The sequence below is a fragment of the Thunnus albacares genome, chromosome 14, assembly GCF_914725855.1.
Source record: "Thunnus albacares chromosome 14, fThuAlb1.1, whole genome shotgun sequence".
NCBI classification, from domain to species: domain Eukaryota; kingdom Metazoa; phylum Chordata; class Actinopteri; order Scombriformes; family Scombridae; genus Thunnus; species Thunnus albacares.
The window spans coordinates 24339571-24358613 of record NC_058119.1 but is presented as its reverse complement, the minus strand read 5'-3'; the positions used below and the strand labels follow the sequence as shown (position 1 = coordinate 24358613).

Here is a 19043-nt window from a genome sequence, read left to right as displayed (position 1 = left end):
CATTTTCCATCGCTGGTGACCAGATGGAGAAGTTGAATCCAACAGACTGGTAAACGCAGCAGCCAGAAACCAAACTGGGTTGCATAAATTGGTGGCTGAGATGTTGAGGAATAAAGACGAGACAAGATGATCGGAAAGCTTTACTTTATCTATACAGAGAGCTGAAGAACCAGGTTTCTATTTAAACAAAAAAACACATCCCAAAACCAGGATAAGACTCAAACCCAGGCTACCAGTGGGCACGTACATACTCCATCACAGCTTGTCAGTGAACTCTCTGTAAGGTCTATTTTCCAGGTTATAGTTGTATATTTTTTGTGGCGCTCGTGTCAAGTGGAACTGAGTGTTGAAACATTCACTCTCAAAGGCTTTTCCTTCATCTACCATACCTTGGATTGTACCTAATTTGTTCTGCATCTGCCAAACGAATAAGTGTAAGTGTATATACCGCGCCTGCTGAAAGAATTACTGCTCATCAACAACGTCATGAAAGGTTCTTTGTATGTCGCCACCTTTAGATACAGTATCAGTGAGAGGTGACGAAAGGAGAAATGTGAGCACGGTGTTTACAGTAATATCCATACTGAAGAATATTAATGAAATGAAACTGACTGAAGCCTTTTGCACCATGAACTTACGACCTTACGAAGACACTGCAGCGACTGTTCCTCTGACATATTTCACAATTGTTGTGAAATGAGGGAAGAGGGGGATTTGCTCAGATCTGTTGGTTCATATCTTTCTGCTTTGATTTGACTTGTATGTGCAGCTCAAACACAATTTGCTTTCTCCCCGCCCCCCCTCCTCCCCCCCTCCCCTCCTTCAACTCCACATTATAAATCACTGTCTGCTTTCTGTCTCCTGGAATAATGCTTCACAGCTGATACTATCCAGACAGGAGCTGCTCTTATCTCTTTGTTGACAACTGGGAGAAAAATTTTTTAAGTTTTCTTCCACTGTGCGTTTGCTTTTACAGTCGGGCAGGGAGAGAAGAAGAAACAAGAGTCTGATATTTGGCTTGATTCAACAAGAAAGAAGGGAAATCACAGCCACCTGCTCTGAGCTGAACATCCAAGAAACTCATAAACCGACCTCTGTTACTATCTTTCAAACTGCAGAGACTCTCACGACGCCTTTAACAAAAACTCAGTTTCACCTCCAGCGACTCTCGACTCCTGTGCTGTCAGAGAGGATAATTACATGAAAACTGCTGACTTAAAGTGTTGAACTTTTAAAGGTTTGTACGCTGTTGTGTTGACGTCGGGGGGAAAGCACGTGAAGTAGCCTTATGACTGGAAATAGGCCAACTCAAATCAGCAGAAAAATCTCCAGAAGCGAGGCAGCTAACACTCCCTCTTTCCCTAGAAACTGACATGAATAACACACTCTACCTTCCCAAAACAGTGACTATCAAAGGCCCCCAGGTGTCTGCAGAACGTGTTCTCGTTCCTCTTTCTCAATCAGTGGTTAAATTTTAAAAAAAAAGAAAGCCTGAAAGCCGCTGTAGTGCCAACCCAGATCTTCACATCTGGATGCATTCTCAGATTAGCCTCTAATAGCTGATGCTAATGTAAGATATTTGTCAAAGTGTCAAGTTTTCCACACAGAACGCGGTTTGTTTTCTCATTTAAGTGGAAAAGCAAAACAAACATTCTTCCTCGCTGCAGAAACATGATTTTTATTAAGGAGGGAATGACGTGTGAACACAAAGACACACACACACACACACACGATCACACACACACACACAGATTGTCCTCTCATTCAAAGTCATATGTTGTTGCACATATGTAGCATCAGCATGACCGACAACGATTCACATCTAACCAACTCTGTGAATATATTCTCATTCGAGTTAAGTTCTGAAATCAAACACACCTTCTTCTTTTGATCTTATCAGCGCTCTGGCGTGCAGCAAAAGAATTAGTGACAAATGAGCTGTGTAATGCAGCCCACACTAGGTTTATTCACCAGGGTGTCCGTTTTTTTCTGCACACCTTTGGTTCAAACACTTTTTACGTGGCATCAACGGTCATCCTTGAATCTTTTGTTTTTTCATTATAACTTTGGTGACATCTTAAGCACAAGGAACTCATTACTATGGTGTTTTTTGAACTGAACTTTCCAAAGATTGCTTGTGAATAGTTGCTATGGAGCCTCTTTTATTGTATTTCCTGTAAAAGATTTTCAGGTTTCTGCATTTGAGGTTATTTTTACTGTTGCTGTAAAAAAGTCACTTTCTTTTTGAGAGATTTTGGAGGCAACTAGACATGATTAATGTTTGAATGGTTATGTTTAAGCACTCCCAGCACTTGATTAATGTCAGGGGAAGATTGTGGTTTTGGTTAAATAAGTCAACAAGTCACGACATGTTTACTCTAGTATTCATTTATTAACTGAAACTGCATGAGCCATCGTTAATATCGTAAATCTGAGTTGCAACGTGGACAGAATTGACAACTATTTATACAGTATTAAATTACATTAAACATCACATTTAACATCCTGAAATTACGCCTCAGACACAAATACACCAGAGGCAAAGGCTATATTGATTTCAGCATATTAAACAAGCCCTGTGGTGTTGATTAATTACTTCCAGCAGCGAAGCCCTTAATGATTTCATCCAGCCATCCTGCTGCTAATTAACAAGCTATTTAAAAAGGCAGACGGAAGTGTCTAATTTTGGAGGTTGAGCTTCACAAAGAAGTCATTCTGCTCTCTTCTCTCAAACTGCCTGAGTTGGATCCAAAGAGCCCCAAGACAGTCATCCAGGGACTAATTTAGCCTTTGTTCAGGTTGTGTGAATGGAAGTGGAGAGCTCTCTCTCTCTCGGGGAGAGTAACTGGAGAGTGACTCGTCTGCTGGACTGTCACTGTTCATCCAGTGAGCTGATACCGGCTGACGCTTGTTCGCTAATGATCTTGCGGCGGAGTGCTGATCTAGTGATGACTGTCGAGGATGTTCCCTTTCTGTCTCTTTCTTCTTTTTTTTTTGAACCGGGGGAGGTTAACAACGGGACATGCATGTTCTTTTCTACCATTTCACTGATATGCATTCACACATTTACATATATATTTTAAGGGGTTTCTCTAATCCTTCTCCTTCACTTTCATAATCCCCAGAGGAAACTGTCCTTTAATGGCTGGTTTGTAATTTTTCAGTCTGAAAATTGTGAACACTTCAACCCGAACATACTCAACATACAGCTTAAATTCAACAAAACATGTTTTTTTTTTTAACCCCATTTGAGCCTTAAATTTAAAAATAGCATGACTGTCAAATTATTTAAGCTTTTTTTTTTTTTTTGCACCGAATGTGTTGGCCTTTAATGAATTTTGTCAGTTCTAGTGTTGAACAAAAATAAGCGCATTGAACTCCTCACTGCAGGTCATTCAAATCATTCAGATCCAGTCCATGCAGCAGATGATGGGATTTCAAACCATGACAGCCTGAGTAAACATTTATTTTGTAACCATTGTGAAGCAATACTGTCCGCTGCATATGAATTGCCCCTACTCTGCACCGCTCTCGCTGTCAGCATAAAACAGCTAATGCACTGTATTGGCTTTCACTATCAGCAGCGAGCAGGCCATATGTAATCAGCACCATGTTTCTCCAGAGGAAAAGTGATTCTTCAGACTAGGGATCATTGTGCAGTCTGTGCACAGTCCAGGCTCCCCCCTGGTTGAATGTGGGTTTAATTTCACACAGACATGGATCTGATAACCACCCAGATGAGTGTAAATGGGTAATTTGCTTTCCTTGAAACTCCATTCCTCAGCAGAGACAAAACAGATTAATTTAATTCTAATTTCGGAGCGATCTAGCAGAGTAAGGTGCTTTGACTGCAAGGGTGTGACATTGCCACAAAGACTTTTGTTCCAGAGAATAATGTGTCCATGAACTGTAATAGAGGCATTGTCCAAAAAACCTTCAGAAACATGAACATTTTATGCCTTGAAAAGGACAAATCTACCCTCTTGCTCCACTTTTATACTGTCAGATATCATTGTGAGATAATAATTTACACCTTGCTGTACTCAGTTTCCCTCCACCTGACTTGTCTAATTCTGCTTAAGTTGAGAAATTATCTACGTTTTTCCAGAACGCATTTTGGCAGCCTCCGGAGAGCAGGTGTGAGCTTGTTGCTTTCGGTAAAAGGGTGGGTGTATTGGCATGTTTTCATGATCACACCTGTATCCTTTACTCAAATGTAACATTGCATTCTGCATTCTGGTCTGCAACTGATGGAGAAACTCTTTCTGTCATCTTCATCTTGCATTGTAGATGCAAAAAATACTGTATGTCAAGGTGGAGCCAGAAGTCTCCAGAGATGAGAATGTAATAGACCCAGAAAGCAAAACAGGTTGCCAATAGTTGTTTCTCGTTTAGTTTTGGTGTTATTTTTTTCTCTTTTTTCACCTGTTTGCCAGGCTGGAGGAGGGAGGAAATAGCTGTCATGATTAAATTTGCATACTCAAATCTGGAACCAAATCACATATAAATGAAATCCGTATTTAACCCAGTTGTGGCTGTGACGGCCGGCGATCCAAGAGGAAATTGCCACGCCCTTCATCCATCTGTAAATTCAGTCATCCATCCGGAAAGACCGAGGCTTCCTGTAACTGAGCAGTGAGCGACAGATACCATCAGACACTCTACCATGACTCAGGATGGTACAGTTCTAAGCAGAAGATGCTTATCTAGCAATGCAAGCATGGCAATCACATCTCCACGAGGAGACAAGCATAAATAGGCATCAGAGGAAGGAAAAAAAAAATATGACATGGTGGTAACCCAAGCTGCCCTCGTAAAGATAAAATCGTTGTTTGTTTTTTGGGTTTGCCTTGTTGATAGATGGGAGATACCGTATAGCTTTTTGAGGAATTCCCAACTCATCACATTTCCAAACGCCAGACTATTTCCAGTTTCAGAATATACTGAAACCTCATGTCCATACTGGAGAATGTGCAATTAATAAAGTAACCAACAGCCAATCTGCAACTGCACCTTTCTTAAACATTTAGGTGTATTTCTCTAAGCTAGAATGTTCACACAAAAAGCTTGTGTTCTTGTTTTTCTGTATGCTCCTCAACACTGTCACTAGTGACACTTTTGGCTATCTGTGCTCCACTGAAGTGATTCAGACTCACTTGGCTTGTATCTAAAGGACTCTGCTTTGTTAACAGGTCTTTTCAAGTGGCCTAACACCAAACGCCAGAGTCCCTGCGCTTCAAGAGCTGGCTTAGATCCTGGAGCACATGTTTTTGTTGGCTCTCCATACAGGGGAAACGCAGCGAGTGAGCGAGAGAGTTAAGGTGTGAAACTTCCACTTTCCCTACGCAGTTGGTTAGAGACAATATCGCTGTTAGCACAACTGATATAAAACCAAAAATAAGAAACTAGTCACTACTACTGAGATATTCCATCTGTGCAGTAGACAGAGCCAAAACAGCAATGTGCTTCATAGTGTTTGGGAAGTAAAAAGCATTTTATTAAGTGTGGTAGCAGCAGTGGCTCTCATTGTTTGGATTGAAACTAAATAATTTGTGGAAAAAAAACAAACACACAAATCAAGAGTCAGAATTTCACCAGACAGCTTCACACATGAGCAGCAGAGATGAGCCGACTTTTGCTCCAATAACTCGGGTAATCATTAATCATGCTGGTGATCCTGGTGTTCTCCGGACACATAGTTCACTCTCTGCTGACAGTCTGTAAGTCTCACTTTAACTTGGATTCAACATTTCCCCTGGTTGGAGAAGTGACAGTAACTGGAAACAGAATAAGGTTTTGGACAAATAGGGCAAATCTCAGTTGGTGGGGGGAATGGCGTTCTTCACTATTGCAGCCTATTTGCACATAAAACGATTCCCTGGTGTAGCATTAAAGTTGTTATAGCGATTAAGTGATGAAACTGCCTTTGCTGCAACATCATGGGTGTCTGCCTTTTCTGTTTTCCCCTAATAACTAAGCCGAACAACAGCAGTGTAACAATGGAAAATAAAAATCGTGATTTAACAACAGGAGGGCGCAAATTAACATTTCTTTGCTTTTGGTATTCAGGCCCAAAAAAAGAAAAGGAGGTGTCTGGACTCGGGACGCATACAGGACTCCACTTGACTTTTCCCACTCTCTCTCTCTCACTCTCTCACTCTCACTGTCCCTCTATAATACACTCTTTCTTTCACGCAGATACACACCGGCAGGCCGGTCCTCCTTTTGTGTTATGTATGAAATGAGGCCTTTGCTGACATGTGGGCAGGCACACAAAGCGTCATTTAGCACCGGGTCATTTGTCACATCAAAGCATTCCTTGACGCATGGAGGGAGGCTCCCTGTAATCTGTCAGAGTAAAATGTAAACAGGCGACGCGGAGCAGCAGCATCAGCAGGCCCCCTGCTGTCAAATCGGCTCTGACCCTAAATCCTAAATTGTTCTCAGTTAACAAATACGGATCTGAATGAAAGCTGATATGAAGTGGGGCTTTGTGCTGTGACTGTAAAGGAGACAAAGACTTTCATTTCAAAAAACACCAAAGATATTACTCTGCTACCCGATCCAAAAGTGCATATATTTCTAGATCAACTCACAATATAATAGGAAATCCTTTGCTTTTAATCCTTATGTTGTCAAGATGTTATTTGACATCCAAACTAAAAGAAAACTACCTTTGACATTAATTTTAAGCTCACCCAGATGCAGATCGAATACAAACATCATAGCAGATTTTTCATTGTTCATGGGCATTTATATTGAGCTGAAAACACTGGCACCGTGTTATTTGTATGTTCTACCGAATCTCTCTGATGATTTAAATTTGATTGAGCTTTTAAGGCGTCCATTGTGTCTCCAGTCAGACCTCTACCATCCAGCCCATTGCAAAAACTCGCCAAAAAAAAACAAAGAGAAAAACAAATCCACCCTTTTTCTCGCAGCTTACAACCCTGAGCAACATATAAAAGGATAAAATATCAATTTCCTGTTATTAAATCCAGATCTTTTTTTGAGATTAAATTAATCTGCCTCATATTGTCTTTCCCTCGCAGTACTGGCCTCCTTCTTCCTGCCTGCTCTGCTCTGCATTTACAAGCCAGTGGTTACAAACGGGGGATGTGAGGGGTGTGTGATGCTGTGTGTGTGTGTGTGTGTGTAGAGGAAGGGCTATTGATTTCTGATGGATGGTGGGTGTTTTATTTCCTCCCGACACGTGAAAAAGACCCCCCGGCATGCAGGACTACAAGGTTAACACTCACTTATTAATGTGACAGGGCCAGGAAATGCAAGTCTCATCCTCATTAGCAAACAAGCCTTAGGGGATGAGCTTTGATGCCATAGTGTCCTGGGTGAACTAACTGTATTGTTTTCACTCCAAATATTTCAGTCATTTAGCCATTAAAGTAATTCTGCCCTCACCCAAACATTTTATATAAGGATATTAAAAAACATTCTTTGTGCTTTGGGTACTTTATAGGCTTATACAACAAATAGATATGTGAATCTTGTGAATGTGGAGTCTTTAGGACAGACAAAAAGCAACAGAGAGCCAGAAAGCATTTGATCCACACTCCCAGTGCAGGATTAAATGCCTTTGATTGATGTTGGATTTGACCAGTGTGATAACAACAACCCAGAAATGCCTCATGAATCCGTAAACAAGCTGTAAATGGCACAAGAATCCCACCAATGAGTGATGCCCGGGGGCGTTTTTCCTCAGCCTTCAGTCATCCAGGCGGCAGCAGGCGAAATGATGGAGAGGAGAAACTGCTTTAAACTAGACAAGATAAACACGGAACAATACCAAAGCTGGATGATTGGCCTTCAAAATAAAAGAGATAATTTTGTTAGCTAGACAAAGAAAAGGGTGAGAGTGCCTCAAATCCGTCCATTTGGAAGAAAACTGGATTTATGATTAATCGAATTAATATAGACGTATTATAAAATAGCCGACATCTGATTCCGATTTCGATTAGCTAGATGTAGTTTAATTACCTGTTTTACTTTGAATATGCCGGAAGTGAATCTTTGTAAATGTCGGTTACCTTTACCCAAGTGAGCGGTCTAACTATCAGTAACTATCGGACTACTTTGTCGTGGGAATACCTGTCGGGGGGCGGGTTGAACACTTTTGTTTAACTTAAAGTTTGAGGACAAGCTCAAATAAATGGTATTTGTGTCTTCAGTGTTGAAGCTCTCGCCTCACCTGTGGAGCAAATGTGTCAACTGACTGGCGAGCAACGGTTTCCGCTCGTGCCGTGTTATGATGGCTAGCAGGCTAGCTAGCTGTACGGCTGGTGCTGCTGCAAAAAGAAGGCGATAATTAGCTAGCAAGCGGGCGACAGTTCGCTATCTCCTAACCGATAAGGCCTCTTAACGGATAACGCGTTGGAGATCACACTGAGGTGAGTGTCATACGGGGTACTGTTAACCTAGTTTCACATGTTAACTCGTTAGCATAGCGGCTGAATCATTCGGGTTAGCGGAGCGCAACGGCTCGGACTATTGCCTGGATTCAGAGACATTCCGCTAAATATATTCCATGTTTACAAAATGTTTATTTGAGTCTTTGTTTCGGGTGACGCCTCTCGGTGCAGTTCTTTTAGTCTAGAAGAGTAACACGGCTTGTTTTAGTGTAATGTCAGTGCTTCCCTGTCACTGTTACAGAACATTAAATTCATATTTTATCATCAAACATCCCAAGTTAGCTTGCCACACCAGTAAATAGCCCCCCGGCACGCCGTGCTGGCAGCAGAAGTGCTGGTGTCCTCCACATTCTTACACATTAGCAAAGTGTAGATAAACTGTGTTGTTCTCACAGCTGCAGTGCTACAGCCGACGATAACGGTAAAGCTATCACACGGACAAAGCATCCCTGTATCGGGACGTTTTGTGGAGTTACTTATCGTTGTAAACCAGCGAGGATACTCCGGAATACCGGGGCTTTACAGTCTGGCTGTTGCTGTACTGACGGTATCTTTTTTTCTTTCTTTTGCAGGAAGATCATCAGATAAAGATATGATATTTTTACCCAGTGGATTACTCATCATGCCCTTTTGAAATTCTGGAGTGATTTTCTTGATAACATCATGCGCGCCGTCAAATCAGACCTCGACCACTGCTGCAGAGATTTTGTGTCCTTACATTTGGATTTATCGGGCAGTTTTTAAAGAGCAGCAGCCACGACTGGATGTGCAGTCTTATCTTTTATTTCAGTGTGCTTCCAGTAAAATATTAGCTATGTGTCTACGCGGGTTGGATATGCCCAGATACATATAAACATTAGCGTGAATTAGTGCGAAGGAAGCCCAAAGAAGGAAGCCCAGGGCGGGATAGGCACACAGAAACTACCCGTTCCCAAAGAAACATGGCTTCGGTGTGGAAGAGACTGCAACGTGTGGGGAAGCATGCCTCCAAATTCCAGTTCGTGGCTTCCTATCAGGAACTGATGGTGGAATGCACTAAGAAATGGTGAGTTTTTTGGGGACTTACAGGCAACCACAGTGCTGTCATTTAAGCCCCATGAAAACTGTGTGTCTCTGTCTATGCTGGAATGCAGGGCTCGTTCCTGGTGGCCATAATTCACACACAGAGGCACACAGACTCACACACACACACACACACACACACATACACTCTCTCACACACACACTCCCTCCTTGGTGTGCAGGCATGTCTGCATGCTGGGAGGGGCCCGGATGCCTTGTAAAATTGCTATGGTCTTTTTCTTGTGCACCAATGTTGAATTTGTTTGGTTTAAGTCTTGAGTAAAGAGGTTGGCAGGCAGACAGATTTCCCTTCAACCTGACGGGCTGGGTTCAAGCTGCCCTCCTCCTGAAATGTCCTTGTGCAAACCACTAAACATCTACCAGCTCCATGGATGCTGCTGGGAACCTGATATTGCCCTCTGACCTCTTTGAAGGAGGGAAATTATGAGATTATTATTATTATATTACGGGATAGAGTGGGAGAAATCTTGTCAGCTCTCTTGTAGCAATCACATGCTGGATGTAGGAATTTTTTTTGTTTTCATTATCTCTTATCTGTTTGTGTGTCAATACTATTTGCGAAACATCCGCTTCTTGTCATTCCAAAGTAATAACAACACTTGAAAGTATTTATTTTTTTGACACTAATACAATGACTTAGACTTACAAGTTAAACATAAAAAGCCAATGCCATCTCATTCCCTCCACCTTTTCTGGTAAGATGTGATAGTGTTAGAAATAATGACAGCAAATGTCCACAAACTGACATAATCTATAATGAGAAAATACCCTTTGATATTATATGGATTGGATTTTGCCTTAGTGTTGCAGCTTTTCCCACAGCTCGAGCCTCTATGTATAGAAGTACAACCCAAAGATGTTTCTGTAGTGTAGAATGAATCATATACATTGCAAGGAGGGAGGTGGAGGAGCTATCAGGTGTGTTTTCACAGGTGAAGATAAAGTGGAGAAATGGGTGGATATATATATGCGACACTACAGCTTGCGGGTAATGAGTGAAAAGCGGGGACTTGTAAAGCAAGGATGTAGCCTGCAGACATGGATTCTCAAGCGGTTTGCTGTAGGCGTGACTAACACAGCCCCACACAGCTTCGACCTGGGACAGATGTTAACGTGTTGGAGAATGGAATGAGAAAAATGTACATCTCTTCCCAGAGCAAAGGGTGGGTGGGCTCAGCTCATAGTCAGTGGTACGCTTTGTTTTGCAATCTGAGCTGGGTTCTTTTATGTTGTTCAATCCAATATGTGTGTGTGTGTGTGTATGTATATGCATTTGTAGTTGCTTAATCCAGTTCTTATCTGTAGTTGTTTGGAATAACAGTGATTTATAAAGGCATAAAATCTGAATTTATCAACCTTTGAAGATACAAAGCGCTCAGATTTTCCTCAGATACTACTTGGCTGCAGACTACTGCATGTTTAAAGTGTGTTATTATGTCAGGGGTACATTATGCACATTTTATGTTGCCATTAGTGAGTCACCAGCCAGTGTATGACGCTACCACTCATCTTAAATGTCAGCTTTCTCGTATAGAATATGATTTAAAAAACATCTGTGAGGAATGTCTGCCTTTATGTCCAGTGTGTTGGCTATGAGTGTTTCCTCGGGGTCTCTGCAGGTTTTTGATTGAATGTTCTTACGTGTGTGTGTGTGTGTGTGTGTGTGTATGGTTGCATGCCTGGCTAGAAGTGTGTGAGAAAGCGTTGGCGCACGGTTTCTGCCTTCCTTGGACTTCATCAGTACGGTATGTTATTGTTGCAGTGGAAACTTTCCATCTACGCAGACTGGAAACAGTCCCCAGAGCTCAAATGGATCTCCTGAAACCTTCAAAAGTGAATTTTGAAAACCCACAGCCCTTTCATTTCTGGAATCAATAACAGGAAGAAAGGCTGAACACTTATTTTGTGTGAGTGATCTCTCATGTATGTGTGCCCATACATGCTTTTTCAATGTACATTGTGTAAATTGTAAACACTCATTTTACACTCCTGTCTGGCACTGAGAGGCTCAGTAGTAAAACCTTTAGAGTAGATAATTTAGGAGAACACTTCAAGCAACCAGTAGGTAAGAAGTTCAAAGGTTCACGTGTGATTCTCATGCCTTAAGTGTGATCAGTCGCTTGACTCCACTTATCATGTGGATGTGGGGTGAGCTTGCATGAGCATTTTCATCCAGCCAGAATAAATGTTTTGGTGTTTGAATCCTCTGTAATTAGTCAGGTAATGTGGCCTCTCCCTGACTTTCTCTGTAGGGAACTTCACTCCACACGGGACCTTCTTCAATTACATTTTCACATCTTTAGTTAAGATGAGTTCTGTCTTCTAGATGGAAAGGCCCCTGATGCACCAGGTCAACAGTTGATTGGCCACTATTGGTCAGTTGTTTAATGCCTGTTGCAGTTGTTGTTAGTTTTGGTGACTGGTAGCATTGGCACTAGTGGGCCTTAATCTGTGGCTGTTCAGCTAAATGAACATGTTGAATTGGTGACAGAGGCCATGTGTGAAAAACAGCTCTTCACCTGTTGCAGATCAGTGATTTCACCAGTTTAGAGAGGTTTAAGTTTACTTTACCCCCTCAACATTTTCCTCCTCTACAAGCCAAACATCTTTCTACTTTGGGTAGTTTGCACAACATTAATATTTTCATCCTTGAGACAGAGGAGGAGCCTTGGATTGGAGAGTGACCTGTAATGTTTTATATTTGTAAAATAATGTTTGGTCTTTATCTGTGGCCTAGTTGCCCCAGTGTGGAGCAGAGGGAGTTAGCATTCCACTCACATAGCCACATAGACGCCAGAATCAATTCAGACTAACCATTAAAACATTAATGAGTTCAGTATTTGTGTTTGCCAGTGAAATGAAGCACCATTCACAGTGTTGCAGCACTGCCCCTTTGTAACTTGATACTGAACATCTTTGATAAAAAAAAAAATGAACAATATTCTCTGTTGCCTATCATCTGTAGCAGGTTATTATGATAATTCAGGTCAGGGTTGTAAATCATCTAATCTAATCAGAGCTGATCTACTTGGCAGATGATGAGAAGAAAAAATGAAACTTATGATTTGACCTCTATATAAATTGATAAACTGAGATATCTGTTTATTTATTAACTAAGTGTATAACCTGTTGACTTCCTGGTGTTTACACTTTGATTTAGATGCTCGCCTCACATGTTTCTGTGATAGCTGCTAGTCTGTAATTCTGCTAATCTTATAACATCACTGTTTGGCTGCCTCACTGTTAGATTAGCTCAGTGACTTCTTCACCGGATGACTGCACTGCTTATGTCAACTGGCTGCCTGTGTGGCTGACTGGTTGACTAACTACTCCCTAATTACCATTAGTGGGGCAATCATTATCCAATAAGACATTTCCATTTTAGAAACACAGTGGCTAGAGAGCTCGATGAGAGGAAAGTTCAGTGTCAACACTAACTAGCACTTGACAGGGTAATAGAGTACTTTTTATACCAATGTATGGAAAGAACAAGTGACAGCAAAGTATTAAATAATTAGAAGTCACAATATGAACATGTAAAATCATTTAGGTAGGTGCAATTAAATGAAATGTATCATGATGAATCCCAATGTTGGGAGAACTAGGTGAACAATTATCCTGCTTGTGAATATATAAAGTAGATCTATATACTAAATCTGCTTTAGCGTTAACATTGGGGATCAGACTAGTTGGAAAATCCATCTATCCAGTAAGCTTTATTACTGCTGTCCAGGCTCAGAAAAACACACATCATTTTTTATTAGGACTTAAGCAAATATTATACCGACGTATTGGTGTGATGGAGCAGTGCAAGGTCCGCCTGCCTTAATTGTTTAATATCTCTGTCCTTCCAGTGTTGCAAGCACTTCTCTACAGATCAGACAATTCAGTGTTGCCCTCATTCATATCTGTGTTTTAGCGTTATAGTCCCCTTGTCGCATGTGATTTGATTAGTCTGCCTGTGGAAAAGTCTGTGGTACATTCACGTGCTGGTAGAAAAGTCCAACTTTTCAGTCAGCTGCTAAACAGCAGCTTTTAAAATGCAAGAACCCATGAAGACAAAATTTCTGAAACCTGCTCCAAATACTATATTCCACTTTATTAAAAGTCTAAACTTTCCTGCCTCTCTCTCCCATGAGGTATATGCAACACACTTGTGTCAAACCTTTCTGTTACTCGTTTGCTTATTGCTCGTCTTTTGGGTTAGTTTTTATGTTAACATAGCAGTACTTTAACTGAGTCCAATTCTGATTTATAGATCGTATCTCCTGTGCAACGAGTCATCATCAGAGAAGATTGTGTCCTGTATGAAACGTTATCTGTTCTCTGCTGGTTTCCGTTTGTGTCAGTTGTTGCGACCTCAAATCATTTTCATACTCTAGCATAAGCACGTATTTGGTCATTACATTCACATAGCATTGCTATATTATGTTGTACTGTGTTTAAAACATCTGCTGGAGTCTGATCCGAAAGGTTTCAGATCAAACTCCTCACAAAGCTCTTGTGTCAGCTCAAGTAACGGAGTGAATTTTGCCACTACCACCACATTTCCTACCTCTGTCACGTGGCCAGTCTGAGCTATCTTGTATTAACTGAGCACAGAAAATATTTAAGTCTCTGAATCTGGCAGATGCTGCTGAGGAGGGACAGACTTTTTTTTTTTTTTTTTTTTTTTTACTGCTGAGTCAGCAGGCAATGGCCACGTCTTTATGAAGGCGTTGGAACTAAACTGCTACGTCTGTTTGTGATTATAGACAGGCACATACATACATATATTCATGCCTCTCTCTCACTATAATACTTTCCTTCTTGGAAAAAAATGCAATGATGGCTTTTTCTGGGCTCTTTTTGTTGGAAGTTTTTTTTCAAAGACTTGATAAGAACTCAGCTTGGCTCAGCTGATCAAAAACAATAAGTGGCTTACTGTGGCTGCATTTATTGCCGCTATGCTAATATCTACAGTTAACCAGTTACAAAGTATACATGCAGCCTTATTGGTCAGAGTATTGATGGTTTAGGTGGAGAGTCATTCAATTTGAAAGTTAAGTGAACAAGAGATCCTGCTTCTCAGAATGGATCTGCAACTAAAAGTGACTTTCTTTATTGATTCATTGCTTAATTGCGTTAACGTTAAGGGTGGGCGATATAACCCTAAAATAATATCATGACATTTAAGGGTATTTCTGTATATTTCTGTGTACTCTGGCGGTATTTTTGGCTCGTGTTGTACTCAACCGGGTGCTTCTGCTTTAGGTGGTAAAATAAGTTTGTTGTGTTAAAGTCTTCTTGCATATTACCATGGTTTGTCGCACATCTGATCTTTTCTAACCAAATCACTTCCACATTACTGAAATTGTTCCCCTTTTTGCAACGAACTCTTCCACCGTGGAGCCAGTAGAAATTTTACTTTTGCTTTCAGCCATGCTTGTTGTTGCTGTGCGTAACGATATGATGTCATTACGTCAACAAGTCGGAATATTGCCATTATCACATATGATTTTTCTTTTATCATATTAAAAATTATACTGATATTATTGTGAACAATATGATACGGCACACCCTTAGTTCACTGTGATTTACTCCTGCATGTTGCTCTTGCCTCATTGGCAGGTGTTTATATCTTGATATTTGGAAAATCAAGATTTTGAAGAATTGTTGGTTCAACTCCTCTGATACCTGGAGGAGTGCAGTAAGCGAGACACACTTTTCTGTCCCTCAGCTACCAGCAAGACGGGTGCAACCCGAACAATGAAAGACTCGGCGTGAACTTCAGCATGAATGTAACCCTCTCTCACTCTGTTAGTATTCCCCTGAGGCTGGTGCTTTAGAGGAAGAATGTGTTTTTAGTCAACCTGTCTGGCAAAATATAGCTTGAAAACATCGTGAAAAGCCCGGATTGTCATTGGCGCTGATAGACGTGCTGACACGCGTGCCGAGGATATGAGAGTGATACACTGGAAGCAACACAGAGGCGCTATTGATTACATGGTAATTCTATCTGGCTACATGCAAGCGTGGCTAATCAGGACTGCTTCCCTCACAGCCACATGACAAGACAAGGGAGGTTGAGGAGTTCTGGAGGAGAAGTTTTCATATCAATCACGGACTGTGCAGAAACTCGGAAGGCGTGCACATACACGCACGCAGACACACAGCATCAGTTATTTCATAGTGAAAGAGGCTATGGACACACACACACACACACACACACACACACACACACACACACACACACACACACACACACACACACACACACACACACACACACACACAAGCAACTCACAGCCTCAAGCGGATTTGCACTTCTCTATTGAGGTGTTGGTAGTGCTGCAGTGAATCCCTGCGCTGTAAAAATTCATTTATGGTTTATTATTTTATGTGTGGATTTTCATAGCGCAGGTGCAACACTTGATAAATGTGTTGTAGATTATTAGTTGGAGTTGTGTACTATTATTATATACCCAAAACAATCATGTTTTGATTCAATTAGTGATAGAAAGTGATGATGTGAGCTTTCCAGTCACACAGGAGAGGGCTGAGGTTGCAAGATCCACAAATACAAATTTGTGTAGCTACTGAAAAGATGATTTCTGAGCTGTGTAATCATTGTATACTTAAAGATTGTAGCTACAGTCACAGTGAGGACTGCACTGGAAGAAAACAACAAACTGCATTAGCTTGAAAGGTCAATCCTTGAAGGGTTTGATTGCCACAACTGCCAATAGTTGTGCATCAACCAGCATGATCCCATGTTGAGCCTTCATGTGTCCTTGAGCTAAACACTGCTCACTCATTGTATTATCACTCTAAATAGAAGCTTTGCTAAATGCCAAAAGTGGAAAAAAATGTGTAAATGAATGTCAAATCTCCTTAAAATGATCCTTCACTCCAAGCATTATGCTTTCAGTTGACAAATGGCTCACTGTTTGAGTGAAAGTGACCAGCGTGTGTCAGGCTGTGACATGTTGTCTTCTGTGGAGCATGTGTGCATTGTGGCAAGCGTCCATCATGTCTCTGCCAGAGGAACATCTTCCTGCCGACTCGTCTGACGTGGCTGTCCATTATATTCAAATTCGAAGGCCATGACACATTCCTGAGTATAGGTTTGGCACGAGGAGACGGCTCCACTGCCAGATGATAGTTTGCTGCATTTCTTTCTGTTGTAAATTGTGGAAGAAACCAACAAATCTGGGTTGTCATTGACATACCGTTTTGGCCTTGAGGTTCCTCTGGGTTTAATAATTGCATTGCTCTTATCTATGGATTCTTTTTTTTTTAAATTTGTAGTCTGATTAACACTGCAGTCACTCATTTATTCTTGTTTATGTGCCTTAGGTTAAATCTTTTGGAAAATTTGAACTGAACTGATGCCAGTAAGATGCCAAAACCAGAGCGAACACTAAGTGTTTTCATAGTTGACTTGAGTTCTAATTTGCGTGCTTGCTTATCACTTCCTTAATTATAACACGTGCTGATGATTTAACTCATTTTGTCCTCTCAGTCCAGCCTGCAGCTCTTCTCCTCCTCCTCCTCCTCGGATTCTGTAATTGTTTTCTTGCACCAAGCCCGCTACTGGGGTGGCTCTGACACCATCATTAATGCTCCTCTATCTATTTTCTTCTGTTTATTTCTCTCATCCCTCTTATCTCCTCTTCTTCTCCCTCTCTCCCTTTGTTTCCTCATCTCCTGATAATTTGATCTCTCCTCTCTTTCCCTCCCCTCTCATCCCTTCTTTCTCTTTTCTCTTTCCGGAAATGCTACTTTGACTGCTTTGCAGTGGAATCCAGCCAAGTGTAGTTGTTCTGCGCTGCAATTATGGACACAAACGGGCACTTCCACACCCCCTCCCACACAAACACCAAGAGATATGAAACACTGCAGGGTTGTGAAGCAGTCAATGGGGTGTTAAATGTGATGAAAACTCTGCTGGTGTGTCTGCCTCTGCTGCTGTCAGGCAAGAAGCACACATGGCCCCAGAGACTGCTCATCATTTATCAGCCTGCAGAGCAGTGCTGCAGCATCTGCAGGCTGATAAATGTGTACTATATGTGTATCAGGGTGGCAAAGAAAAACACCACAAGTCCCAAGTGTACTGGTGTCTAAGGCTGGGTGATAAAATGATCTTGATACGGGATCGTAATAAAAGTTATGTCGATTGTGATGATAAACTTCAGACATTTTTAACGCTATGGATAGATCTAACAGCCTGTCACACAGCAGAAATAAACATGACAACAGCCAGTCAGTCTGCAGTTTTTGGCTTGCACGTCAAAGCACACGCCCATTTCCTACTGCAGAGCATTGTTTGAGCTACCAGTGAAGAAAGTGGAAGTGAAGGAAAAAATATGAGTGTAACCGGGGGGCAAGAAAGCGATATGATGATACCGGAGCACCCTCAGATTAGCCTCTATGTCAGAGCATGAACCCAGGCTGGCAAAGAGGGACAAACTCCGCTGCATCTGCCGACGAGGCTACACTAGTGTTGACATTATCAGGGCTACAGCTGGAGGGCCCGTCGCATCTAAAGTAACCCTAGCTGAAAAAAGCTGCTTTAACTCAAGGACACATTCTAGTACTCTGCATGCCAGCAAAGTCCTGTTCCTTCTTGTACCAGCCTTCTAGACTTTAAAAAAAGTCAGGAGCTCCTGGTTCACTTTGTGGTAGTAGTGATGGTAATTTGTAGCCATATCCCCTCTTTACCTCAGTTACTTTTTGGTCTAATGGTCAAATCACACAACCTACTATAAATGCCCCCAGTGCCCCCTTAAGTTAAGGTTAGCTGATGCTGCTGAGGAACCTGAAACGGAAAGAGAAACGAACAGGATGAAGAGAGCAGTTTGATGTGCCTTCAACCATGACCACTTAACATGATCGTCGCCTTAAGAAACTGATGTTGCTGTCCTCACCAGGGCTTCTTGTCTCTCTGCTGCTGGTGCTTTTAGCGCATGATGGTTGTGATTCCTACTTTGCCAGCCTCTCCCTGTGGCTTTTGGCAAGCTGGTGTAGTAACAGTAGTTGTTGAGGGAGGAGGGATTTTGATTACCCCACTTCACCTCCCCCTACAGAAAGTCGGCTTCCTATTATTCCCTTATTTATTTTGGAGATGCTCCCAAACACATGATCTCCGATTCTTACTGTGTCTGATCTCTCCCCGGGGCTTTCACTGTGCTATCTGGTTGAGCGGCACTGAGCTGTATGTTTTACTACGGCTTGTACCCATTTTACTGTCCTCTGTGTCATTGTGTTTCTAATCCCTCTTTTCCTCTATTCTCCATATTTTATATTTTTACGTTAATTCAGTCAGAGATGTTTTGTTGAGCAAGCATCTAGACTCATTCATCATCCGTGTTTCATAGCGAGTTCATGAACCTTCACTCTGTTGTATTTGACTGCCAAAGTTTGCATTAGAGTTTCACTTGTGATTATCTGCTTTGTTTCTTTCTCATGAGGGTTAGACAGTGGAAAGACTTAATGAGTTTGCTTTGAGCTTGCCTGCTCAGAGCCTCAGAGGCTTTCTCAGTCATACAGTTA

General features: G+C 41.6%; 1 protein-coding gene across 5 annotated transcripts in view; it reads left to right on the top strand.

Annotated features, from left to right (window-relative positions):
- Positions 1–8051: 8051 nt before the first annotated feature.
- Positions 8052–19043, top strand: part of ehbp1 (EH domain binding protein 1) — a 156193-nt gene continuing 145201 nt past the window's right edge. For all 5 annotated transcript variants that reach the window (XM_044372579.1, XM_044372578.1, XM_044372577.1 and 2 more), the window contains exons 1-2: positions 8052–8405; positions 8999–9471. In XM_044372579.1, coding sequence (XP_044228514.1) covers positions 9368–9471 — 104 coding nt within the window. In that variant the 5' untranslated portion in view covers positions 8052–8405; positions 8999–9367. The remainder of the gene's footprint in view (positions 8406–8998; positions 9472–19043) is intronic.